This window comes from Tachyglossus aculeatus, chromosome X3, assembly GCF_015852505.1.
Source record: "Tachyglossus aculeatus isolate mTacAcu1 chromosome X3, mTacAcu1.pri, whole genome shotgun sequence".
Classification (NCBI taxonomy): Eukaryota; Metazoa; Chordata; class Mammalia; order Monotremata; family Tachyglossidae; genus Tachyglossus; species Tachyglossus aculeatus.
The window spans coordinates 13,976,541-14,003,192 of NC_052099.1; the positions used below are offsets into that span (position 1 = coordinate 13,976,541).

General features: G+C 48.4%; 1 protein-coding gene across 3 annotated transcripts in view; it reads left to right on the top strand.

The window, feature by feature from the left end:
• Window positions 1-604: 604 nt before the first annotated feature.
• The window catches only part of ECPAS (Ecm29 proteasome adaptor and scaffold), a 134,197-nt gene continuing 108,149 nt past the window's right edge, over window positions 605-26,652 (top strand). For 2 of the 3 annotated variants that reach the window (XM_038770203.1, XM_038770204.1), the window contains exon 1: window positions 605-668. In XM_038770203.1, the coding sequence (XP_038626131.1) occupies window positions 632-668 (37 nt within the window). In that variant the 5' untranslated portion in view covers window positions 605-631. Of the gene's footprint in view, window positions 669-12,628; window positions 12,713-26,652 lie in introns of those variants that run through there. The other variant, XM_038770205.1, reaches the window with a different exon arrangement.

Consider the following 26,652-nt stretch of genomic DNA (forward strand, 5'->3'; position numbering starts at 1 on the left):
TGTGCGGGTTTCCTTTAGGGAACAACCTTGGCTAGCACCGGGGGGGGGGGGGGGGGGGCTGAGGAGACTGAAGAGAAGATTCCCTGGACACACATGCTGACACACACGAATAAATAAATAAATAAATAAATAAATAAATATATTTTTCAATCTGTTATGCGGGTTTCGCTCGGGGAAAAGTGTCGGCGAGTACCTTTCGCCCAGCTGTGTGTGGAGCTCTTGGGTTAGTTTATTCCCCGAGCGAAGCGGGGAGAGGGAGGAAGAGCCGGGGAGGGATTGGAAAAGGGGGGGAAGATGGCTCAGCTTTTTCTAAATATAAAACTGGAGTGAGAGGCGTCGGGTGGGACGGTTGAGGGGGGCGGTGGCGGCGGCGGTTGGGCCGCCCTCGAATGGTGGCTGGGGGGGACGGAAGTCGCGAGCCCACGGCGGGCGGAGGACGGTGGGCGAGGCCCGCTCCAACCGTCGGCGGAAGAGGAGGAAGGGGAAGGCTCGCTGAAGAAGGAGGAGGAGGAGGAGGAGGAAGAGAAGCGGGGGGCGAAAGAGGGGGTCCCCCCTCTTTCCCCCCTCACCCCCGCCCTGAAGGCCCCCGCCGCCTGGGCCCGCCCGCTCCCTCCCTCCCTCAGGGCGCAACATGGCCGCGGCCGCCTCGGCCTCTCAGGACGAGCTCAGTAAGTGGCGGGGTCGGGGAGGTCGGAGGCGCCCCCCTTTAGTCGGCGGGGGGCGGACGAAGGAGGCGGCGGGAGGGCGGATTGGGGGGGCGGCGGTTTGGGGGGCGACCCCCGAGGCCTCTCGTTTGCACCGTCATGGTGGGCAACTGCAACCGAAGCCGCGGGCCTGGCGGGGCCGCCCCCGTTTTGGGGGTCGCCCCCTTCCAGGCCCATCCAGCCATGGCGGCGGGAGGGGGGGGGGGAAATCCCCCGCCGCACCCCAAATCCGCCGGGGCGACCCAGGGATGATTTGGCTAATTTTCCTTGCGGGTCGGGCGGGCGGAGACTTGGCAGGGAAAAGGGGGGGGGGGGGGGCAAAAAAATACAGTCGCCCAGTGAGACCTTTCACTCGCCCGGCCCCCGTGACCTCTACGACGCCATAGCCAAGTGGTCATCCCCGCCTAAAGGTCAAGCAGGCCCCTCAGGCCCAGATCCTGACATGGAGGCCCCCCCTCAAATTTTACATCCAGGAAGGCGAACTCCCCCAAAGTCGGTTTAGAAAGGCAAAGAGGACGATTAATTCGACTCGGGGAAAAAAATCTGAACTTGTCCCCCCCCAAAAAAAGAAAAAAAATAGCGACATCGTATAAATCGGAGACTCGGCCGGAAGTGGCCGAGGTGGAGGCCCGGAGCATGACGGGAAATGTAGTCCAGCAGGACTGAGGTGGTGGAAGGCCTTCTCTGCTTTCCTTGTACGGTGGGTATGACTCGATGGGGGATTAAAGGTTGACTTTTCCATCATTTGGGATTGGTTTCAACCGTTAAAAGGCGATTTCGGCCACTGCTGCCGTTTCCCTGGTACAGAAGTGGCAAAGGAAAGGTTGGGGGATGGAATTTTTTTTGGGGGGGGGGGGGAGATCATGGAGCCCAATAAATAATAATAATAATAATGGCATTTATTAAGCGCTTACTAGAGCACTGTTCTAAGCGCTGGGGAATTGACAAGGTGATCAGGTTGTCCCCACGCGGGGCTCACAGTCTTCATCCCCATTTTACAGATGAGGGAACTGAGGCCCAGAGAAGTGACTTGCCCAGTCACACAGTTGACAAGTGGTGGAGCCGGGATTGGAACCCGTGACCTCTGACTTCAAAGCCCGTGCTTTTTCCACTGAGCCACGCTGCTTCTCTAAGTGACAAATAGCTTAGAGCTCTTAGGATCCCCTGCCCCGAACAGTCATTCATTCAGCCGTATTTATTGAGCACTTACTGTGTGCTGAGCACTGGACTATTTACTGAGCACTTACTGTATTCAGAGCACTCTACTAAGCACCTGGGAGAGTACAATATAACAAGAAGCCGCTTGGTCGAACAGTTAAGAGCACAGGCCTGGGAGTCATCATCATCATCATCATCAATCGTATTTATTGAGCACTTACTATGTGCAGAGCACTGTACTAAGCGCTTGGGAAGTACAAATTGGCAACATATAGAGACAGCCCCTACCCAACAGTGGGCTCACAGTCTAAAAGGGGGAGACAGAGAACAAAACCAAACATACTAACAAAATAAAATAAATAGAATAGATAGGTATAAATAAATAGAGTAAAAAATATGTACAAACATATATACAGGTGTTGTGGGGAAGGGAAGGAGGTAAGATGGGGGGGATGGAGAGGGGGACGAGGGGGAGAGGAAGGAAGGGGCTCAGTCTGGGAAGGCCTCCTGGAGGAGGTGAGCTCTCAGCAGGGCCTTGAAGGGAGGAAGAGAGCTAGCTTGGCAGAGGGGCAGAGGGATTGGGGGCATTCCAGGCCCGGGGGAGGACGTGGGCCAGGGGTCGATGGCGGGACGGGCGAGAGCGAGGTACGGTGAGGAGATCGGCGGCGGAGGGTGCGGACTGGGTTCTAGTCCCCGCCCCGCCACTCGTCTGCTGGGTGACCTTGGGCAAGTCACGTCACTTCTCCGGGCCTCAGTTACCTCGTCTGTAAAATGGGGATTAGGTCTGTGAGGGCCGTCCGGGACAGGGACTGTGTCCAACCTGATTAGCTGGTGCTTAGGACGGGGCTGGACGTCTAGTAAGTGCCCAACAAACACCATTAGACCAAAATAAAGGACACATTTCCCGCCCACAAAGAGCAGGCAGGTGGGAGAAGGCTGGCAGGGCCGGACATATAGTAAGTGCCTAACGAACACCGTTAGACCAAAATAAAGGACACATTTCCCGGCTCCGCCACGTGTCTGCTGTGTGACCTTGGGCAAGTCACTTCTCTGAGCCTCGGTTCCCTCATCTGTAAAATGGGGATGAAGACTGTGAGCCCCACGTGGGACAACTTGATCACCTTGTATCCACCCCCAGCGCTTAGAACAGTGCTCTGCACCTAGTAAGCGCTTAACAGATGTCATTTAAAAAAAAAAAAAAGAGATGAAATTTCCTTAAAATCCACCCCCCCCAAATGCGCTTCCCTTCGAGGCTGAAGTGGCCAAACCCGCAGACCCCCCTTTCCAACGCTCTTTTATGGCTTTTTCGTTATAAGGGCGTTTTAATGGCCTGTCCTGGCCCATCGATTCACTCATTCAATCGCATTTATTGAGCGCTTGCTGTGTGCAGAGCACTGGACTAAGCGCTCGGGAAGCCCAAGTTGGCAACATATAGAGACGGTCCCGACCCAACAGTGGGCCCAGGCTGCCCAGAGCGTTGTGTTTTCGGCTCACTGCCCGTAACCTCGAAGCGAATCCCCAAAATTCAATATATTAAGACCCCAGCTGGGCAGCGAAGCGGCCTTACAGAGGGTGAATTGAAGTTGCCAGTTCGATCCGTGGACTAGGCCCCTGTGTGAAAGCGGGGAGGGAGTGATGTTTTTATGTGTAAACGTTTGCCTGTTCAAATTCGCAGTGTTTTATCTTCCGGATATTATATATTTACCGTGTACGCCTTGGTCGTGTAAGTTACCTATGTTTTTAACCGCTAAAAATATTTCATGTTGTTTTGGTCAGCTTTTTGCACGGTGAGGACAGATTTTGCCTCTGGCCCATTTGCCTATGGAATAATAATCATCATCATCATCAATCGTATTTATTGAGCGCTTACTATGTGCAGAGCACTGTACTAAGCGCTTGGGAAGTACAAATTGGCAACATATAGAGACAGTCCCTACCCAACAGTGGGCTCACAGTCGAAAAGGGGGAGACAGAGAACAAACCAAACATACTAACAAAATAAAATAAATAGAATAGATATGTACAAATAAAATAAATAAATAAATAGTAATAATAATGGGGGTATTTGAGCGCTTACTAGGTGCCAAGCACTGTTCTAAGCTCTGGGGTGGATACAAGGTCATCGGGTTGTCCCGCATGGGGCTCACAGATTTTAACCCCCATTTTCCAGATGAGGGAACTGAGGCACAGAGAAGTGATGTGACTTGCCCAGGGTCACACAGCAGGCAAGTGGCGGAGCGGGATTAGAGCCCACGACCTCAGACTCCCAAGCCCGGGCTCTTTCCACCGAGCCACGCCGGAAGGCTACACTCATTTGTTCATTCAGTCGTATTTATTGAGCGCTTACTGTGTGCAGAGCACTGTACTGAGCGCTTGGGAAGTCCAAGTTGGCAACGTAGTCATTCAGTCGTATTTATTGAGCGCTTACTGTGTGCAGAGCACTATACTGAGCGCTTGGGAAGTCCAAGTTGGCAACATATAGAGACGGTCCCTACCCAGCAGTGGGCTCACAGTCTAGAAGGGGGAGACAGACAACAAGACAAAACATATTAACAAAATAAAATAATAGAACATATAGAGACGGTCCCTACCCAACAACGGGCTCACTCACAGTCTACACTTCACTAATGCCTCTTCACTTGACACTGTTTTATTGGAACCAAGAGGGTTAACTGGGGTATTTTGCTAGGATAGTTAGAGAGCATTGTGTGGTTGGTTAGCCAAGATTGTGGCCAAAACATTTTTGGGAATTATTTTTTTGTTCCAAAGAAACACCCTCATTCAAGTTATAATAATAATAATAATAATGGTATAATAATAAAGCGCTTACTATGTGCAAAGGACTGTTCTAAGCGCTGGGGAGGTTACAAGGCGATCAGGTTGTCCCACCGGGGGCTTGCAGTCTTAATCCCCATTTTTACAGATGAGGTAACTTGAGGCACAGAGAAGTGAAGTGACTTGCCCAAGGTCACACAGCTGACAATTGGCGGAGCCGGGATTTGAACCCATGACCTCTGACTACAAAGCCCGGGCTCTTTCCACTGAGCCACGCTGCTTCTTTGAGTTCCCGGGTACTACCCTGCGAGGTGTCCTATAAATACAGGGGTGGGGGGAAAAAACCCAACCCCAAAACTGTGGTCATTTGTAGGGCAGTGGATTGGTGGGGTAAAGAAGCATTTCATTCATTCATTGTCGTATTTATTGAGCGCTTGCTGTGTGCAGAGCTTGGGAAGTACAAGTTGGCGACATTTAGAGACGGTCCCTGCCCAGGTAATTTAGAAGTGATAATTTGCTACAGATCTGCCCTGTGACCTATCCCACAATTTCTGTTAAACGGTTGACATAAACCCAGAAAATGGGACAGAGTAGATCAAATGTCCAGTGATTAATTCGGCTCTCTCTGAATTAACAGTGGAAATCATGTTCACGTAATTTGGAATTGTTAGAATCGTCAAGGACGTTTGTAATCGTCGGTAATTCTTCAAGAACAGCAAAACTAGTCCTTTTGACCGAAACTCCGCAACTCGGAAGCTGGAAATGGTGAAATGGCTCTTATAAAAGCTGCTTGATCTAATCTGATGAAAAACCTAATCCCTAAAGGATTTACTGGCCACATTCTTTGACGCTAAGTACCGGAACCTTCCCGTCATTGAAAATTTGGTTTTAATCTAGACCATATCCACCTCTCAATTTCCCAGGAAAGATAGATTTTCTTAAATCCAGGTATTGCCTGCTCTCTGGTGATCATGGCTGATCTGTCTAGACCGTTCTGCCGGGAAAGTATCCTGAAACTACTGTGGTTACCGATTATTCGTGCAAATAGGGGAAAATGAGTTAGTGAAATACAGACGGTACCCGAGCCCCATTTTAGATGAATCTTTTACCACCTTTCAAGTAAAAGGAACCGATCTTTTTTGACTCTTCATTCCCCTGCCATCCTCTGAAATTAGCTCAAACAGGGAAAAGAACAAACAGGCAGGAAGTTGGGGGGGCGGCTGGAGGTGAGAAAGAAGAGGAAGGAAACAAATCACAGTGAAGGGGGGGGCGATGAAAAAATAGGAACATTTTTTTGTAGTGAGAAAGCCTACTTGGCAGTTTACTGATGTCATTGAGAATTTAGTGATGACCGTAAGCTCCTCAAGGTTAGGTTAAGTTTTATGGTTCCCAAGAGTCCAGTGCACTGCTCTGCAACGTGGTTGGTATATTACCCCGATGTCGTGGAGTGAGAGGGGGAGGAAAATTTAACAGTTGTGGTATTTAAGCACTTACTTTGCGTCAAGGAGTGTGCCAGGTGCCGAGGAAGCTAGAAAAAATCAGGTCCCACTTGGGCTTCACCTTCAAAGTAGGAGGGAGAACGGGTATTGACCCCCCGTTTTGCAGGTGAGGGAACTGAGGCACAGAGAGGTGAAGCGACACGCCCAAGGGCGCACGGCAGGTAACCGGCAGAGTCCGGTCGGTAAGCAGCGTGGCTCAGTGGAAGGAGCCCGGGCTTTGGAGTCAGAGGTCGTGGGTTCAGATCCTGGCTCGGCCAGTTGTCAGCCGTGTGACCTTGGGGAAGTCGCTTGACTTCTCTGGGCCTCAGTTCCCTCATCTGGAAAATGGGGATTAAGACTGTGGGCCCCACATGGGACCACCTGATCACCTTGTGTCCCCCCAGCGCTTAGCGCAGCACATAGTAAGTGCTTAACAAATACCAAAATTATTATTATTATTATTAATTTAGGTCCTCTGACCCGCAGGTCTGTGCTCTTTCCACCAGGCCACTCTGCTTCCCGATTTGAGAAAAGGAAGCCTAGGTTTGCTTCTAGGTTTCAGCGGTGGATGAGATGGCTGATTAGCATCTCTTCTGGAAAAATTTATAGTTTAGTGGGTGGTTAACCGTTCCCCACCTAAATAGCAAGGAATCGTAAATTGTCTAAAGCGTACGTTGGGACAGATCGAACGCCACGATAAGCGGGAGTCTGTTGAAGCCCACCGGGCGTCCGGCCGAATCTGCACCACGGTCCCCGGGACGAAAGCAGCCGTAAATCCGGAAAAACGTACGCTCGTTCCTCCTACGTTGAGTCTTTTTAATCCTGTGTTTGGTTAGGACATTGCTAGGGATTTAGGGAATGGTCACCTGATGGTGTGAACGCGTTTGGAGGTGTAGGAAGAAAAGGTCTGTGCAGCCACGCACGGTGTCAGAGGCAGTCCGGGCCATAGCGTGGATTTTTCACCAATCTGGGGGTTTTCCAGCGGAGGAGAAATATTCCAGTCTCTCCTTCCCCCGAGTGTAGCAGGGAGAGCGGTCCCACATGGTCACGGGCACGTTTTTTTCCGACCAGTATGTCCTCCACCACACGATCTCCGATCTCTCCCCCTTTGCTCTAATTTAATCATTTAATCGATCGCTGTCTGCGGCTCTTTACTCTGACCTCCTAATTGCCCTAATTCGATTGAATCTTTTTGTCATATGCTCTGGTCGGTACAATTTTATTCGAGCCCGGGCTGTATTTGGCCTTCCTCTCTCTTTTGTCGCCGGATACTCCGATCCTACAGAGACCTACTGTGATTCATACCCGCTTCGCTCCCATGGGTGGGTGGGGTGGGTGTGTCTTTTACAGCGCAGTTTAGTCCCGTATTGAATGAAGCGAATTAAAGGTAGCCACGTACGTTAGTCCCTCACAGAAACTGGTCTCTGAAACAGGTTTCTAGCCCCAACAGTCAACTTTGGTAATATCAAGGACTCCGACAGGAATAGGGTTGTAACCAAGAGCCAAACAACAGGTTTTGTGGTGGTGTTTTTTTCCCCGAAACATCGCAAAGAGCTGGAGCTGTGTGTACCTCAGCCGCGACAGAGGGACTACTGGGGTTTGGTAGCACCCAGGGAAGGCAGCCGATGAAACGGGAGCTCACCAGTAAAAACGTGGTGTTTGATTCCTGGCGGCGAGGGACGCTTTAAAGTTCAGTATGGTGTTTTGGCCCGCGGCACTTCCGAAGGCGTGAGGTCCGTGAATGTACGGAGGCGGTCGTTTGCTGGAGGGGGTTGGAACCCGTCCCTTCACTCCCCATTGAAACGGTACTTCGCAAACCCTGCTGGAGCTAGTAACGGTTTCATAGGCAATAGAGGGCCCGCAAGAGGATGAGGCGACGATGCAGCAGGGAGGGAAAGGCAAACACGCATCCTTTCCCCTCCGCCCTCAAAACGGGGAGTCGGCCCCTCCGTCCCTGAAGTTCAGAACCAGGGGGGTGAGAGCCGCCCGCTTCAGCCGCCCCGACGTCGAGTGTAAGCGGAGGGATTCACCTGTGCTCACTCAGTCGGGCAACTAACGGCCTCCTTATGTTTATAGAATTTTGCACATTCTTAACTGGGCCAGTCTAAAAGTCATAAACTCAGCCAAACAGGGTGAAATGTGGCCCAGTGTGAGGGGCAAAAACCAATGCCGTAAATCCAAGGTTGTTAAAGAGGCAGACACCAGCCAAATGAGTCAGCAGTCTAATGCCATGATTAAGAAGCCAACATGGGGCAAGGAGATGTTAATTCCTGGGGCACGGCAGAGAAAGTAAACGATTAGCCGTCGGTTCCCGGAGCGCCACGGGAGCGGTGACTCTTACACATCTGTATTTTTTCCCAAGTGTCGACTACAGGGCCCTGTACACGGCGAGGGCTCGATAAATACCCGCGAGTATGACCTAAGAGTTCGGAAAGAATCCTTTCGCGCCACCCCGCGCCGTCAGACCTCTATCAGAACACTCTGGCCAGTTTCGGTCAGAAAAGACGTAGGGAAAACAGAGAGGGTCGAGAGAAGAATGACAACAGTGACTTCAGGAATGGAAAGTTTCCTCTTTGCCAGTGTGGGAATGTTAAAGGAATCGGGTGGTTTAGCCTAGAGCCGAGAAAACGTATTAGCTGTCTGTCTTTCGCATACTTCCCCAAATAACCCTTTGCATATTTGAACAGTTAGTTGCTCTCCATGCCGACTGAAGATGAGGGAAACGGGTTTAAATTAAAGGAGTTTTGCGGGGGCGGGGGGTGGGGGGGTTGGTCATCAGGCAGAACTCCTTGAGTTTCAGAGTAATAACCCGCCGAAAGAGGCTACCACCTGCCCTAGCTGGTCTGGTGATTCAGAACGAAACGATCCGTACTAGCTGATTTCTCAGAGTCCTTTCCACCTTTATGATTCAGCTTTACAGAACCTGATTTTACAAGAGCCAGCCTGCTTCACCTCTTTGCTAGTGACCTTTAAATGGTCGAATTTCCAACTGTTGGTGGCTGTTTTCCCGTGTTTATATTGTGAGCCCCTTGTGGGATAGTGACTGAGGGTTTAAGTTGATTTTCGTGCAGTTAGTACAGGGCTTTGCCCACTGTGAGTGCTTAGTAGACGTAGACTCGTTACGGGCAGCGAACGTGCCCGCCGATTTCTCTCGTACTCTCCCAGACGCTTAGAACGGTGCTCTGCGCCCGGGCGCTTAATAAATACCGTTGATTGATTAGTAGCAAATAATAACGATCGGGGCATTCGCTCCTTCTTGGCCCCAGTCCCCGGCGATGGGAATCTCTGAACTGCATTCCCAGCTTTGGTTCCTCTCCTGATGTCAGAGTTGGTGATACCCCCCGGGGTGAGCGTCTGTGAGACTCGTTGGCAGAAGTCAAACGCTTTGCGATCCGTAAAGAGGTATCCGAAGATCAAAGAATAGGGAGTCTTAGTTTTTCGGCCGGTGAAATAAAATATTAAAGGGTCCAGTTTTGCATACGTGTCTCGTATGTCACGTGAGACTCTGGGCTAGCTACTGGAAAAAAAGCCCCTGTCATTTTTGACTTTTAATACCTCTAATTGGGGAAGCTTTCTTCCTTTCCCCCTCCCGCAACCCCTTCTCCCAAACCGCTCCTTTTCATGATAGCGATCACTTCGGAACTCGATGGCTTTGGTTTTGTCATTGGGAAGGAATTTCTAGGCAGCGAGGTAAGTGACGCATCGTGCGTTGTTTGCCCCCTCTCTTAAGCCTTCCTGAGCAGTAGGGTTATGGAGACGGTTATATTGAACACCTGCTGCGTGCAGAGCAACGTGCTTGGGAGTGGACTCTCGGATAGGAAAGGTGATCCCCCCCCTCGAGGAGCTTTCAGTTTATCAGGGCAGACAAGACGCGAGAATTCACAGGTAAGACGAAGAAGAGAGTGGAAAGGCGGATGAGTACCTGCCCCGAGAACGTGAGTCCAGTTCACGTGGGTTGCCGTGATGGTAATAGTAACGACGGCGTTCGTTAAGCGCTGCCTTTGAGCCAGGCACCCGAGGTAGGACCCGGAGGAGGTGGGATTTCAGGAGGATTTTGAAGCCGAGGAGAGCCGCGGCGTGGTGGATTTGAAGGGGGGGGCGGAGGGAATTCCGGATAGGCAGAGTCGAGAACGGCGAGGTGAGCCGGGAAGGGATAGCGGAGCTTAGGCGCAGTGGGGGGAAAGAGTCGATGGAGCGCGTGCCCGAAAATGATGTGGAGAGGACTGGGTGACCGTCAGAGGGTTTCACGCCATGGGGAGGTGTGTACAAGAACGACATTTTAGAAAAACGAGCCCGGCGGCCACGCGAAACGTGGACCGGAGACCCCTGAGAAGTCTATTACAGTAACCTAGCTGGGTTACGATGAATGGGCGGGCCAGGGAGGTGGCTGTTTGAAGTGAAGGTGAACCGGGGGAATCCAGGAAATTCATTCATTCAATCGTATTTATCGAGTGCTTACTGTGTGCAGAGCGCTGTACTGAGCGCTTGTGTGGGTGTTTGGTGGGGGGGCTGACGATTTACCCACTGACAGTGTGAACGCTGAATTAGAGTGAGGAGTCAAGGGTGGTACCACAGTAATAATAATGGAATTAAGCGCTTCCTAGGTGCCAAGCACTGTTCTGAGCGCTGGGGGAGATCCAAGGTAATCAGGTTGTCCCACCACGCTCCATCAGAGATGGAAAACGGCGGTCTCGTGAACCGCGTTGGGAGAGCGTGGTGAGGGAGTTGATCCGAGAGGGAAGAGGAGTTGGGACCTGTAGAATTGAAGGTGCCTGCCCCGTGGGCGAGATCCCGAGAGCGAGTGAGAGAAACTGGGGATCGCCAGACAGGTTTAGGGGTCACCCAGGTAGAGGGGGACGCTGGGGGCACAAGAAGCAGATGAACTCAGAGGGAGTATAAATTCAGAAAACCAGGAGACTCAGAGCCTTCAGTCTCTCCCAATTTAGGGATGGGTGGAAGCAGAGGAGCCAGCCGAAGAGACCGCGAAGAAGTGGCCTTAGAGCCCGGGCCTGGACGTCGGAGGATGTGGATCCTAATCCCGGTTCCGTCCCTTGCCTGCTGGGTGAATTTGGGCAGATGGCTTCTCTGTGCCTCAGTTACCTCATCTGGAAAACGGGGATTAAGATTGTGAGCCCCATGGGGGTTCTACCTGATTAGATTGTATTTACCCCGGTGCCTGGCTCGTAGTAAGTGCTTAACAAATACCATTTTTTTTTTTTTAAAGAGATGACACAGGGACATTTGGCGTCTGTCTCTCCCCCCCGCCCCCCCAAGACTGCAAACTCGTTGTGGGCAGGGACCGTGTCTGTTTATTGTTCTGTCGTAGCCCTCCCAAGCGCTTAGTACGGTGATCTGCAGGCGGTAGCACTCAAATCCGTTTGAATGAAATGCCATAAAATTGGGGGGGCTAGGGAGAATTAGAGAACGCCCAGTGGAATGAAGGTTGGTAATATATATATTTTTTGTTTTTGGAGAAGGGAGCGGGCCACGATTTCATAGACATTTGAGAGGTCGAGAAGGATTAGGATAAAGTAGTACTCATTAGACGGGGCAAGGAGGGGGTTGGTGTCTTCCCCCTCCTTGAATCAGTAGGACCTAAAGTGCAAAATTGACCTGATGATTGGAGAGCAACAGATGCCCCGTCTCCCCAAGTAGAGGTTCCCTAATGGAAAATAAAACGGCCCGGAGAAGAGAACATTGACCATTTTGGGCCCATGTCAGTTAGCAACGTCTTGACGTTTTGGTAAGCTTGGTTTTAAAACGAATTCACATTCTTTCGTGTTTGGAGCGTCTGTTTTTTTTAAAAAGGTCCCTGAAGAATCATCAGAAATGATTGCTTTACGTCGTCCTAGGGAACTGAGTGGTAATGATGGTATTCGGTAAGCGCCTGCTCTGTTCTAAGCACTGGGGCAGATACAAGATAATCAGATCGGTCACAGCCCCCGACCCTCTTAGGGCTCTGAGTCCGAGAGGGAGGGAGAGCAGGTATTTCGTCCCCATTTTACAGAGAAGGAAACTGAGGTACGGAGAAGTTAAGCGACTTGCCCCCGGGCACCTAGCGGGGAAGCGGTAGGGTCCCCCGACCCTCTGCCTTGGGCTTTTCCCCCCCCACACTAACCCACCCTGCCTCCTGACGGGTGTCCCGAGTCCGTTTAAATGAAGCACCGAGACGCCATCGAGGTCTCAAAATCTTCGCGATCCTCTGAACGATGCTCTGTTCAGGTAAAGGGTTAATTTGACCAGATAAGATCTTGGCGTTTTAAAAGCAATAATTTCATAATTTTTTTTGAATCTCCTGGAATATCGTTCCGACCTGGGCTACATTTCATCCTGGTATCGCTGTCAAGTTTTTTTGTTACTCTGTATGTCAATCTTAATTCAAAGATGTTGGGGGTAGAAATGCAAAGTGCTTATTTTTTTTTTTAAAGATAGTAGTTCTTTAAGTTTGCATCCTTAAAATTCTATTTCTTTTCTCGGTATCAGAAGAATAGATTCTTAATACAATTGCATATGTCCGTGTGGATGAACAAATTCCATTGGTGGTCCAGAGGATTTGGGTCAAGGCTGGATAAACCATGTCTCGCATTGACTGTAGAGGTTAGTAGACTTAGCTCTCCAGGGTATATTTTATGTTACGTATTTGCATTTTTTAAACGAGTTTCCCACCAGTCAGCCAACCTCTCCCAGGCTTCTCATTTCCGATGTATTTTGTTCCTTTCTTGGGCTAGCATTTAAGAAACGTGAATCCAGTTTAGTCTGTGGGGAACATATATACGTATTCCGTTGAACCGTATGAAATTAACCTGGGTCGTCTTCATTGTAGGTTTTAGCCGAGTTGTAGAGACGAACAATTTTATTGGGTTCCGAAATTCATGGGAGGGCCTAACCTCTGCCCTCTAAAATGCAGAGGTGTGGGGTTTTTTTTGCCGTTTACTTTGCCTGGGACTTAATTAATCAAACGAGTGTAAATCCCTGTAACATTCGTCCGTGGCAAGCGGGTGGGAAGTGTTAGCATTGAGGAAGACTGAAGCGCTAAGAGAGCGTCAGTCCAAAGCCGAAATGGAATTAGGTTTGACTCCTGTTCTCAACGTCCCGAACTCTTCTGCAAAACATTTAACCAATACAGTGAAATAAGTTGAGTTAAGCGCTCAGTACAGTGCTCTGCGCTCAGTAAGTAGCCCGTGCTTAATCCTTTCTTCTTCTCTGTCACCATCATCATTCAGCGGACATCACCTCGTCACCAAACCAAATTAGCCCTCCTCGGATATTTTCCGCCCCTGCCATCCATTTGTTTTCCAGAGGCCTTCTCTCCATACTGCCTCACCTCCCGTGGACTTTGCTAATCAGAAATAGGATTAAAGAGGCAGCCAGCACCTAAATATTTTTCTTTTCTCCCCAGCGCCTGTATGCTCTCCGTCTTTTTGCGTACGCGCACGTGCGTCGACTCCATCTGGGCAACGGTCTGTGGCTCGTGGCCAGAGCGGGCAGCAGTTCATTCATTCAGTCGTATTTACTGAGCGCTTAATGTGTGCAGAGCACTGTACTAAGCGCTTGGGAAGTCCAAGTCGGCAACATATAGAGACGGTCCCTACCCGACTCACAGTCTAGAAGGGGGAGACAGACAACGAAACAAACATATAAACCAAATAGAATAAATATGTACAATTAAAATAAATGGAGTAATAAATATGTACCTACATATATACAGTTGGTCACAAAGGGCAACAGGATGGGAGGAAAGAGGTTGAGGGGATGTTTGGAGCGATGAGAAATGGTTTCCCCCCCCGGCGCCCTTTAAGCGCTTACTCTGGGCCGAGCACTGGGGTAGATACAGGGTGATGTGGTTCGTTCATTCGGTCGCATCTATCATCATCATCATCAATCGTATTTATTGAGCGCTTACAATGCGCAGAGCACTGTACTAAGCGCTTGGGAAGTACAAATTGGCAACATATAGAGACAGTCCCTACCCAACAGTGGGCTCACAGTCTAAAAGGGGGAGACAGAGAACAAAACCAAACATACTAACAAAATCAAATAAATAGAATAGATAGGTACAAATAAAATAAATAAATAAATAAAGAGAGTAAAAAATATGTACAAACATATATACATATATACAGGTGCTGTGGGGAAGGGAAGGAGGTAAGATGGGGGGATGGAGAGGGGGACGAGGGGGAGAGGAAGGAAGGGGCTCAGTCTGGGAAGGCCTCCTGGAGGAGGTGAGCTCTCAGCAGGGCCTTGAAGGGAGGAAGAGCGCTTACGGTGTGCAGAGCACTGTACCGAGCGCTTGGGAAGTACGGATTGGCAACATTGGACGCCGTCTTCGGGCCTACGAAGGGCGAGACGAGCGATCGAGGCGGTCGCCGTAGAGAGAGCGGGGACTCCTGAGTAACGGGGACAGGGGAGTTGCACGGTGATTTTTTTTTTTGCCCCTGAAGTGGGCCATCGCCAGCTTTTTTTCCTTCCCCCTCCCTGCCCCTGGCCGTTCCCTTGCTCCCAACCATTCCGCCTCGTCGCATCCCCGTGTTTCCCTCTGCTCCCGTCTCGAGGATCTGCCCGTACGGTAGAATTTGTCCGTCGCCAGGCGTGCGTGTCCGGCGTCTTGTCCATTTCTCTGTATTTGCGTTGTCACATCTGTGTGGGCGGGCTGAAAGAGAATGGAACAATTGAGGAAGTCTCTCCCCGCCCCCCCTGTTTTTTTTTCTTTTTTAAAAAAAAAGCAACGCGCAGACTGGGTATTTCTACTAATTAGCTTTAAATGTGTTCATTAGTATTATTCTTTCTCTCATTTTGGGAGGATCCTGGCCACCTCCGTAGATGCAGAGGGGCAGTGGAATCCTTACCCTTCCGGTAGATTTGGGAGGGGATTGCTGACGCTTTGGCAGCTTTTCTCTTCGGAGCTATCCAACGGTGTACAGCCGCTGTGTGTGTGGACTGTACTTACACTATAATAATAATAATAATAATATTTGGTATCTGTTAAGCGCTTACTATGTGCAAAGCCCTGTTCTAAGCGCTGGGGAGGATACAAGGTGATCGGGTTGTCCCACGGGGGGGCTCACAGTCTTCATCCCCGTTTTCCAGATGAGGTGACTGAGGCCCAGAGAAGTGAAGTGACTCGCCCAAAGTCACACAGCCGGGATTTGAACCTCCGAATCCCACTGAGCCACGCTGCTTCACTGTGGTGCTTCCTATCGGACAGGGCTCCGACTGACGTCCGCCCTCCCTCTTCCCTTCCTCCGCCTCTTGGGATAAAGAGCCCGACTAAAGATGCAGGGCTAGGAAGGTCATGAAATGTGAAGCTGATGGAAGCGGGAAGTGATTCCCTGGGAATAACGCTCCGCACAAACGGGAGCTCTAGTCAGCGAGTTTCCATCGAGAAGCGGCGTGGCTCAGTGGAAAGAGCCCGGGCTTGGGAGTCCGAGGTCACGGGTTCAAATCCCGGCTCCGCCGATTGTCATCTGGGTGACTTTGGGCAAGTCACTTGGCTTCTCTGGCCCTCAGTGACCTCATCTGGAAAATGGGGATGAAGACTGGGACTGGCCAACCTGATCACCTTGTAACCTCCCCAGTGCTTAGAACAGTGCTTGGCACATAGTAAGCGCTTAATAAATGCCATCATTATTATTATTATTGAGCGATCGTCTCAATCAATTGGATTCATTGAGCATCGACTGCGTGCAGAGCACTGTACTAAGCACTTGGGACAATACAGGATCACAGAGTTCGTTCATTGTCGTATTTATTGAGCGTTTACCGTGTGCAGAGCACTGTACTGAGCGCCTGGGATGTACAAGTTGACGCCCTACCTCCTTCCCTTCCCCACAGCACCTGTATATATGTTTGTACGTATTTATTACTCTGTCTATTTTATTTGTACATATTTATTTCATTTTGTTAATATGTTTTGTTTTGTTCTCTGTCTCCCCCTGTGAGCCCACTGTTGGGTAGGGACCGTCTCTATATGTTGCCGACTTGTACTTCCCAAGCGCTTAGTACAGTGCTCTGCACACAGTAAGCGCTCAATAAATATGATTGAATGAATGAATGGATGAATGTATAGGGGCAGGCCCTACCTAACAGCGGGCTCACAGTCTAGAAGGGGGAGACGGCCACCAAAACAAAACATATGGACACCAAAACAGAGCATTTGGGCAACAAAAAAACATGTTCCCTGCCCGCAAGGTAGCGTGAATAAAGGGTACAAATGGAAGTGCGAGGGCCGTGCGGAAGGGAGAGGGATCGGGGGAGATGAGAGCCTAATCAGGGAAGGCCTCTCGGAGGTGATGTGATTTTAATAAGGCTTTGAAGGTGGGGAGGGTGATGGTCTGTCATATTTCAAGAGGGAGGGAATTCCAGGCTAGAGCGGGAATGTGGGTTAGGGGTTGGCGGGGAGCTGAACGGGGAAGGCGTTTCTGTTTGACGCGGCGGTGGCTGGATGACCCCTGGAGGTTCTTCAGTGGGGAATTCTGGCCTGGATATTTTTTTTTCCCAAGAAAAATGATCCAGGTAGCAGAGCGAAGTACAGCCTGGAGTGGGGAGAGACGGGAGGCCGAGAGGTCGCCAAGGCAGAATAGGATAAGTGCTGGGATTACCGTGGTAGCGCTCCGGGTGGAGAAGGAAGGACAGATTTTACCGACGTTGTGAAGGATGAACCCGCAGGATTCGGTGACAGATTGAACATGTGGGATGAGTGAGAGTGATGAGTCAAGGGTAGTGCCAAGATTACAGGCCTAAAACAGGGAGGATCGTGGTGCTTTCTACAGCGGCGGGAAAGTCAGAGGGAGGACGGGGTTTGGGTGGGAAGATGGGCTTCGTTTTAGGCACGGAGGAGATGCGGCGCTGCAGGGGAGGAGGAAGATCGGGGCCGGAGATGCGGTTTTGGGAACCATCTGCAAAGAGGTGGTGGTTGAAGCCGTGGGAGGGAGCGGCTTCTCCGTGGGAGTGGACGGAGATGGGGACGCAGAACTGAGCCTTGACGGCTCCCACAGTTAGGGAGCTGGAGGTGGAGGAGAAGCCTGCGAGTGAGCGGCCAGAGAGCCGGGAGGGGAACCAGGGGTGAAGCCGGAGTTGGATAACGTTCCCAGAAAAAGGGGGCGGTCACAGCGCGGAAAGCCGCCGAGGGGGATTGGGATGGAGTAGAGACAAGGATTGGACACGAAGGAGGTCGTCGGTGACCTTCGAGGGGGCGGAGAGCCAGATCGGAGGGAGTCGAGACCGAGTGTGGACAGCTCGCTCGAGGACTTTGGGGAGGAATAGGAGGAGGGAGATGGGGCGATCACTGCAGGGAGCTGTGGGGTGAAGGGGGAGGGTTTTTTGCTTTGGTTTTTCAGGGTAAGGGATACATGAGCGGGATTGAAAGCAGTGGGGAAGCAGCCGTTGGAAAGTGAATGAATCAGTCGCGTGAGTGACCTAAGCATTTTTCAAGAAATGGGAGACCACTGGTCTTGGGAGCAAAATCCCTGCAATATGCAAAGAGAAAAATGGCATCCTTCTCTCCGGGGGCTCGGAGCCGGGAGAAGTCTAGCACGGCCTAAATGTCTGCCCTGAAAAACCGTAGAGGCTAGAAATCCACCGACTATCGTTATCTCTCTCTTCCTTTTTTATCATTAGTTACGGCAAGACTCCGCGGGTTTCGTGATCGGCTATTCCAGTGCCTGCTGTCTACCGCGTTATTGTTGGAGACGTATTGCGTTTCCGACGTTTTTTTTTAGGCGTTTAACCCAATAAAGAGCCTTGTCCAGCCGTACAGCTGAAATCAGCTCCGCCTCTCACAGGTGGCCCCAGAGCCCTTACGTACATATCTGTAACTTTATGTACTTGTATCGATGTCCGTCTCCCCCACTGTGGACTATGAACTCGTCGTGGGCAGGGAGTGCCACAGTTTACTGTTGTAGTGCACTTTCCCAAGTGTCCAATACAGTGCTGGTCACACAGTAAGCGCTCGATTAATGGGATTGAGTGAACGAGAGTGCCGCCTTCCCTTCGGTACGGCGACTCTTCCCGTCATCTCTCAGCGCTCCGGTACAATATGGAAGTTATAGATAGGGAAGGAGTAGGAGGGAAAAGGTTCGGAGCCTAAATATCAAAAACGCATACTCTGCCCCATGTTAGTGAGGAAATCAGCAGCAGGGGGAGGCTTATTGATGATGATGATGATTGTTTTTGTTAATAATAATAATAATGGCATTTATTAAGCGCTTACTATGTGCAAAGCACTGTTCTAAGCGCTGGGGGGGGGTTTACAAGCCACTACTGTGTGCCAAGCACTGGAGTAGAGACAGTGTAATCAGATCAGATACAGTCCCCGTGGAAAAAACCCGGGCTTGGAGTCGGAGGTCGTGGGTTCCAATCCCGGCTCCGCCGCCTGTCTGCTGTGTGACCTTGGGCAAGTCGCCTGACTTCTCTGGGCTCATCTGGAAAATGGGGACTAAAGCCGTGAGCCCCCTGTGGGATAACCTGATCACCTTGTATCTCCCCCAGCGCTTAGAACGGTGCCTGGCACATAGTAAGCGCTTAGCAAATCATCATCGTATAGGGTTTCCCAGTCCAAAGGGGAGGGAGAGCAGGCAGTTTCCTCATCTGTGAAATGGGGATCAGTTGAGGCCCAGAAAAGTCAAGTGACTGGCCCGAGGTCACAGAGCAGGTAAGGGGTGGAGCCAGGATTTGAACTCAGGAGTCGCGCGTCCCAGACCTGTATACTTCGGCCGCCCCCGTTTCCGGGCCGATGGGAGGGCCTGGAGATTGCGGGGAAGGGGGGAACCCAAACGCAGATGTCGTAATCCGCTTTTGCCCTTCCGCTGGCTAGATCCGGGTCCGCGTCTCTGTCCCGAGGCGCGTTCGTTGGTTCAGCCGTATTTCTTGAGCGCTTACTGTGTGCAGAGCACTGGAAACCATTGCCGTGCACCGGGATTGCAAGCCGATCCTGAAAATCAGACCGGCCGGGAGGCAAAGCGGCCGGCAAGCCGTATGGCAACCTGGGATCTTGGGGCAGAGAACTCCCGTTGCAACCGAGTAATCTGTGGATAGTCTTTCCACGGGAAAGGGCGGCAAAGATGGAATGGGTTTTTTTCCTTCCCAAACCACCTCCCACCCGTCACCTCACAGTCCATCACCCGTCCTCCCGTACTGTCCTAGACACTTTGGGCAGAGAACCCCTGACTTCCTCCTTCTGTAGCGCCACAGGAAATTTCCAGGGGTCCTCTAAAGAATCAGGTACTAAAGGTGGTTTTCAATAAATTCGCAAGTACTAGAGTTGGCTGATGGGTTCATACGACTTGGGGTGCTGGAAAATGAGGCGAGGAAGGCTTGTTGGCGGGGTGCGATTTTTTTAGGAGGGTGTTTCAAAGGGGGGAGAGTTGTGGCCTGTCGGGCTCCGGAAGGGAGGGAGTTCCAAATTAAGGGAACGGCGTGAGCCAAGGGATAGAGGTTGGGTTAGGGTGAGGGATAGAGCATTGTATTTTTACGAAACTGCAGAAGGAATTGTGATAGGCGGGATATTCGTTGGCCAAGATGATGCCATTCCTCTAAATAGTATCAAGGGTTAGGGATGGGTTAGGGTTAGGGATAGAGCATTGTATTTTTACGAAACAGCCAAAGGAATTTTGATAGGCGGGATATTCGCTGGCAAAGATGATGCTATTCCTCTAATTAGTATCAAGGGTTAGGGTTGGGTTAGGGTTAGGGATAGAGCATTGTATTTTTACGAAACTGCAGAAGGAATTGTGATAGGCGGGATATTCGTTGGCCAAGATGATGCTATTCCTCTAAATAGTATCAAGGGTTAGGGATGGGTTAGGGTTAGGGATAGAGCATTGTATTTTTACGAAACAGCCGAAGGAATTTTGATAGGCGGGATATTCGCTGGCAAAGATGATGCTATTCCTCTAATTAGTATCAAGGGTTAGGGTTGGGTTAGGGTTAGGGATAGAGCATTGTATTTTTACGAAACTGCAGAAGGAATTGTGGTAGGCAGGATATTCGCTGGCAAAGATGATGCTATTCCTCTAATTAGTATCAAGGGTTAGGGTTGGGTTAGGGTTAGGGATAGAGCATTGTATTTTTACGAAACTGCAGAAGGAATTGTGATAGGCGGGATATTCGTTGGCCAAGATGATGCTATTCCTCTAAATAGTATAAATAGTATGAAGGGTTAGGGATAGGTTAGGGTTAGGGATAGAGCACTGTATTTTTACGAAACTGCAGAAGGAATTTTGATAGGCGGGATATTCGTTGGCCAATAGTATCAAGGGTTAGGGATGGGTTAGGGTTAGGGATAGAGCATTGTATTTTTACGAAACTGCAGAAGGAATTTTGATAGGCGGGATATTCGCTGGCCAGGATGATGCTATTCCTATAAATAGTATCAATGGTATCAAGGGCTAGGGATGGGTTAGGGTTAGGGATAGAGCATTGTATTTTTACGAAACTGCCGAAGGAATTTTGATAGGCGGGATATTCGTTGGCCAAGATGATGCTATTCCTCTAAATAGTATAAATAGTATGAAGGGTTAGGGATAGGTTAGGGTTAGGGATAGAGCATTGTATTTTTACGAAACTGCAGAAGGAATTTTGATTGGCAGGATATTCGTTGGCCAAGATGATGCTATTCCTCTAAATAGTATTAATGGTATCAAGGGTTAGGGATGGGTTAGGGTTAGGGATAGAGCATTGTATTTTTACGAAACTGCTGAAGGAATTTTGATAGGTGGGATATTTGCTGGCCAAAATGATGCTATTCCTATAAATAGTATCAAGGGTTAGGGATGGGTTAGGGTTAGGGATAGAGCATTGCATTTTTATGAAACTGCAGAAGGAATTTTGATAAGGCGGGATATTCGCTGGCCAAGATGATGCTATTCCTCTAAATAGTATAAGTGGTATCAAGGGTTAGGGATGGGTTAGGGTTAGGGATAGAGCATTGTATTTTTACGAAACTGCAGAAGGACTTTTGATAGGCGGGATATTCGTTGGCCAAGATGATGCTATTCCTCTAAATAGTATAAATAGTATCAAGGGTTAGGGATGGGTTAGGCTTAGGGATAGATCATTGTATTTTTACAAAACTGCAGAGGAATTTTGATAGGCGGGATATTCGTTGGCCAAGATGATGCTATTCCTCTAAATAGTATTAATGGTATCAAGGGTTAGGGATGGGTTAGGGTTAGGGATAGAGCATTGTATTTTTACGAAACTGCTGAAGGAATTTTGATAGGCGGGATATTCGCTGGCCAAGGTGATGCTATTCCTATAAATAGTATCAAGGGTTAGGGATGGGTTAGGGTTAGGGATAGAGCATTGTATTTTTACGAAACGGCAGAAGGAATTTTGATAGGCGGGATATTCGTTGGCCAATATGATGCTATTCCTCTAAATAGTATCAAGGGTTACAGATGGGTTAGGGTTAGGGATAGAGCATTGTAGTTTTACGAAACTGCCGAAGGAATTTTGATAGGCGGGATATTCGCTGGCCAAGGTGATGCTATTCCTCTAAATAGTATCAAGGGTTACGGATGGGTTAGGGTTAGGGATAGAGCATTGTATTTCTACAAAGCTGCAGAAGGAATTTTGATAGGCGGGATATTCATTGGCCAAGATGATGCTATTCCTCTAAATAGTATAAATAGTATCAAGGGTTAGGGATGGGTTAGGGTTAGGGATAGAGCATTGTATTTTTACGAAACTGCCGAAGGAATTTTGATAGGCGGGATATTTGTTGGCCAAGATGATGCTATTCCTCTAAATAGTATAAATAGTATCAAGGGTTAGGGATGGATTAGGGTTAGGGATAGAGCATTGTATTTTTACGAAGCTGCCGAAGGAATTTTGATAGGCGGGATATTCACTGGCCAAGATGATGCTATTCCTCTAAATAGTATGAAGGGTTAGGGTTGGGTTAGGGTTAGGGATAGAGCGTTGTATTTTTACGAAACTGCAGAAGGAATTTTGATAGGCGGGATGTTAATTAGCCAAGATGATGCTATTCCTATAAATAGTATCAATTGCATAGTATCTCAATTTGGTACTGCTCACGTTTTACACTCTGATCGTTTTTCTTCTAGGACTTCACGTGGCTAGAATTAATATTAAATACAGACGAATAATAATAATAATAATAATGGTATTTAAGTGCTTACTATGTGCCAAGCACTGTTCTAAGCCCTGGGGTAATAATAATAATAATAATCATGATGGCATTTGTTAAGCGCTTACTATGTGCCAAGCACTGTTCTGTGCCCTGGGGTAATAATAATAATAATAATAATGATAATAATAATAATAATGATGATGGCATTTGTTAAGCGCTTACTATGTGCAAAGCACTGTTCTAAGAGCACTGCTTCTTAGAGAAGCAGTGTGGCTCAGTGGAAAGAGCCCGGGCTTTGGTGTCAGAGGTCATGGGTTCAAAACCCGGCTCCGCCAATTGTCAGCTGTGCGACTTTGGGCAAGTCACTTAACTTCTGTGCCTCAGTTACCTCATCTGTAAAATGGGGATGAAGACTGCGAGCCCCCCCCCCACCCCGTGGGACAACCTGATCACCTTGTAACCTCCCCAGCGCTTAGAACAGTGCTCTGCACATAGTAAGCGCTTAATAAATGCCATCATTATTACTATTAAGTGCTGGCGGGATACAAGCTGATCAGGTTGGGGCTCACAGTCTTAATCCCCATTTTCCAGATGAGGTCACCGAGGCTCTGAGAAGTGAAGTGACTGGCCCGAGGTCACACAGCAGACATGTGGTGGAGCCGGGATTCGAACCCATGACCTCTGACTCCAAAGCCCAGGCTCTTTCCCACTGAGCCACGCTACTGTTTGGGGGGAGAGAGTCAGACAGCGCCCTTTCCGTTTTGAAATGTCCCGACCTATCACTGGGGAAGAACTGGAGAGAAGCGGCGTGGCTCAGTGGAAAAGAGCCCGGGCTTTAGAGTCCGAGGTCATGGGTTCAAATCCCAGCTCCGCCAACTGTCAGCTGTGTGACTTTGGGCAAGTCACTTCCCTTCTCTGGGCCTCAGTTACCCCATCTGGAAAATGGGGATTAAGACTGTGAGCCCCCCGTGGGACCACCTGATCACCTTGGAACCTCCCCAGTGCTTAGAACAGTGCTTGGCACATAGTAAGCGCTTAATAAATGCCATCATTATTATTATTCTCTGTGCCTCAGATACCTCATCTGGAAAATGGGGATTAAGACCGTGAGCCCCCCCGTGGGACCACCTGATCACCTTGGAACCTCCCCAGTGCTTAGAACAGTGCTTGGCACATAGTAAGCGCTTAATAAATGCCATCATTATTATTATTCTCTGTGCCTCAGTTACCCCATCTGGAAAATGGGGATTAAGACTGTGAGCCCCCTGTGGGACCACCTGATCGCCTTGGAACCTCCCCAGTGCTTAGAACAGTGCTTGGCACATAGTAAGCACTTAATAAATTCCATCATTATTATTATTCTCTGTGCCTCAGATACCTCATCTGGAAAATGGGGATTAAGACCGTGAGCCCCCCCGTGGGACAATCTGATCACCTTGGAACCTCCCCAGCGCTTAGAACAGTGCTTGGCACATAGTAAGCGCTTAATAAATGCCACCATTATTATGTGAGCCCACTGTTGGGTAGGGACTGTCTCTATATGTTGCCAACTTATACTTCCCAAGCGCTTAGTACAGTGCTCTGCACACAGTAAGCGCTCAATAAATACGATTGATGATGATGATGATGATTATTAACTTGAGGATCTCAAGTTTAATTCTTCCTGGAGTCCGGGTTTGCTGATGGTGGCAGGTGTTTTCTGCGAGATCCCCAAACACCGTGAGGCAGGCAGGATGTTCATGAGAAGTAGCGTGGCCCAGTGGAAAGAGCCCGGGCTCTGGAGGCCGAGGTCACGGGTTCAAATCCCGGCTCGGCCGACTGCTGGCTGGGTGACTTGGGGCAAGTCACTTCACTTCCCTGGGCCTCATCTGGAAAATGGGGATGAAGACGGGGAGCCCCCCGTGGGACCCCCGGATCACCTTGTAACTTCCCTAGCACTTAGAACGGTGCTTGGAACGTAGTAAGCGCTTAATAAATGCTATCATCATTATTATTATTATTATTATTATTATTATTGTTCACCACACTTCTGTATCATCTGTTCAGGTCTTACGGTCTAAGCCCCGCACCGTGATGATCGTAATGATGTAATAAGTACTCACTGCCTGCTAAGATCCGGGAGAGCGTGGTTAATCCTGTAGTAGATGCCCCGGGAGGATTCTGGCGTAGATATTGAGGGCTCACCTCCTCCAAGAGGCCTTCCCGGACTGAGCCCCCTTTTCATTCATTCAGTCGTATTTATTGAGCGCTTACTGTGTGCAGAGCACTGTACTAAGCGCTTGGGAAGTACCCTTTTCCCCCTCCTCCTCCCCATCCCCGCCGCCGTCCCTCCTTTCCCTCCCCACAGCACCTGAATATAAATTTGTCCAGATTTATTGCTCTATTTTACTTGTCCATATTTACTATTCTACTTATTTTTGTTAACGATGTGCGTCTAGCTTTACCTCTATTTATTCCGACGACTTGACACATGTTTTGTCGTCCGTCTCCCCCTTCTAGACCGGGAGCCCGTTGTCGGGTAGGGACCGTCTCTAGATGTCGCCGCCTTGTACCTCCCGAGCGCTCAGTACAGCGCTCCGCACACAGTAGGCGCTCAATAAATAGGACTGAGTGGATGAATGAACGGTGGCCGGCTGGCGTGTGGAACGGTCGCGTGCCAGAGTCGTCTCTGCAGTTAGTTTGCTCGGGCTTTGAAATCCCTTGACGTTTCCTTGGTATTAGGTTAGTAAATAAGTAAGGTTACGCTGGGGAGGTTACAAGGTGATCAGGTGGTCCCACGGGGGGCTCACCGTCATTCATTCATTCAGTCGTATTTATTGAGCGCTTCGTGTGTGCAGAGCACTGGACTAAGCGCTTGGGAAGTCCGAGTCGGCGACATCTAGAGCCGGTCCCTACCCGACGGCGGGCTCACAGTCTAGAAGGGGGAGACAGACAACGAAACAAAACGTGTTAACAAAATAAAATAAATAGAATCAATATGGACAAGTAAAATAGAGTAATAAATATGTACAAACATATATATATACACATTCATTCAATCGTATTTATTGAGTGCTTACTGTGCGCAGAGCACTGTACTAGGCGCTTGGGAAGTACAAGTTGGCAACGTATAGAGACGGTCCCTACCTGACAGCGGGCTCCCAGTCTAGAAGGGGGAGACAGACAACAAATCGTATAAACCAAATAAAATAAATAGAATAAATATGTACAAGTAAAATAAAGAGTAATAAATATGTACAAACATATATACATTTATATGTACATTCATTCAGTCGTATTTATTGAGCGCTTACTGTGTGCAGAGCCCAGGACTAAGCGCTTGGGAAGTACAAGTTGGCAACGTATAGAGACGGTCCCTACCCAACAGCGGGCTCCCAGTCTAGAAGGGGGAGACGGACAACAAAACAAAACATATAAACCAAATAAAATAAATAGAATAAATATGTACAAGCAAAATAGAGAAATATGTACAAACATATACATATATAATATGTATAATATATATGTATACATACATGCACCTGCATATATATATTATATATTATACAATAAATATGTGCATATATACACACCTGTATATATTATATATAATACGTATATATATATTATACATATAATACATATATATTATATACAATATGTATATATATTGTATATATAATACGCATATATATTGTATATATAATGCGCATATATATTGTATATATAATACGCATATATATTGTATATATAATACGCATATATATTGTATATATAATATGCATATATATTGTATATATAATACATATGTATATATTATATATAATACGTATGTGTATATTATATATAATACGTATGTGTATATTATATATAATACGTATGTGTATATTATATATAATACGCATGTATATATTATATATAATGCGTATGTATATATTATATATAATGCGTATGTATATATTATATATAATACGTATGTATAATATATAATACCTATGTATATCATATATAATACTTATGTATATTATATATTACGTATGTATATTATATATAATACGTGTGTATATTATATATGATACGTGTATATTATATATAATACGTGTATATATTATATATATAATGTGTATATATTATATATATGTAATGCGTATATATTATATATGTAATACGTATATATTATATATATATATGTAATACATATATTATATGTATAATACATATATATATTTACAGATGCTTTGGGGAGGGGAAGGAGATAAGGCGGGGGAAGTTGGCATGGATGCCAGCTTCTCATTTCGAGTGCGGACGTGAACTTAAGTATGGAAGTGTGGAAGGAGGGAACCGTGGAAGAGGAAGGTAAGGGGGCTTTCTTTCCGACCCTCTGCAACCTTGTGAGGTTTCCGTGGCCCGTTGAGTGTGTCAGAGTTGTCATTTTTAGAACTCAGTTCAGGACTACAAAGAAATCGAC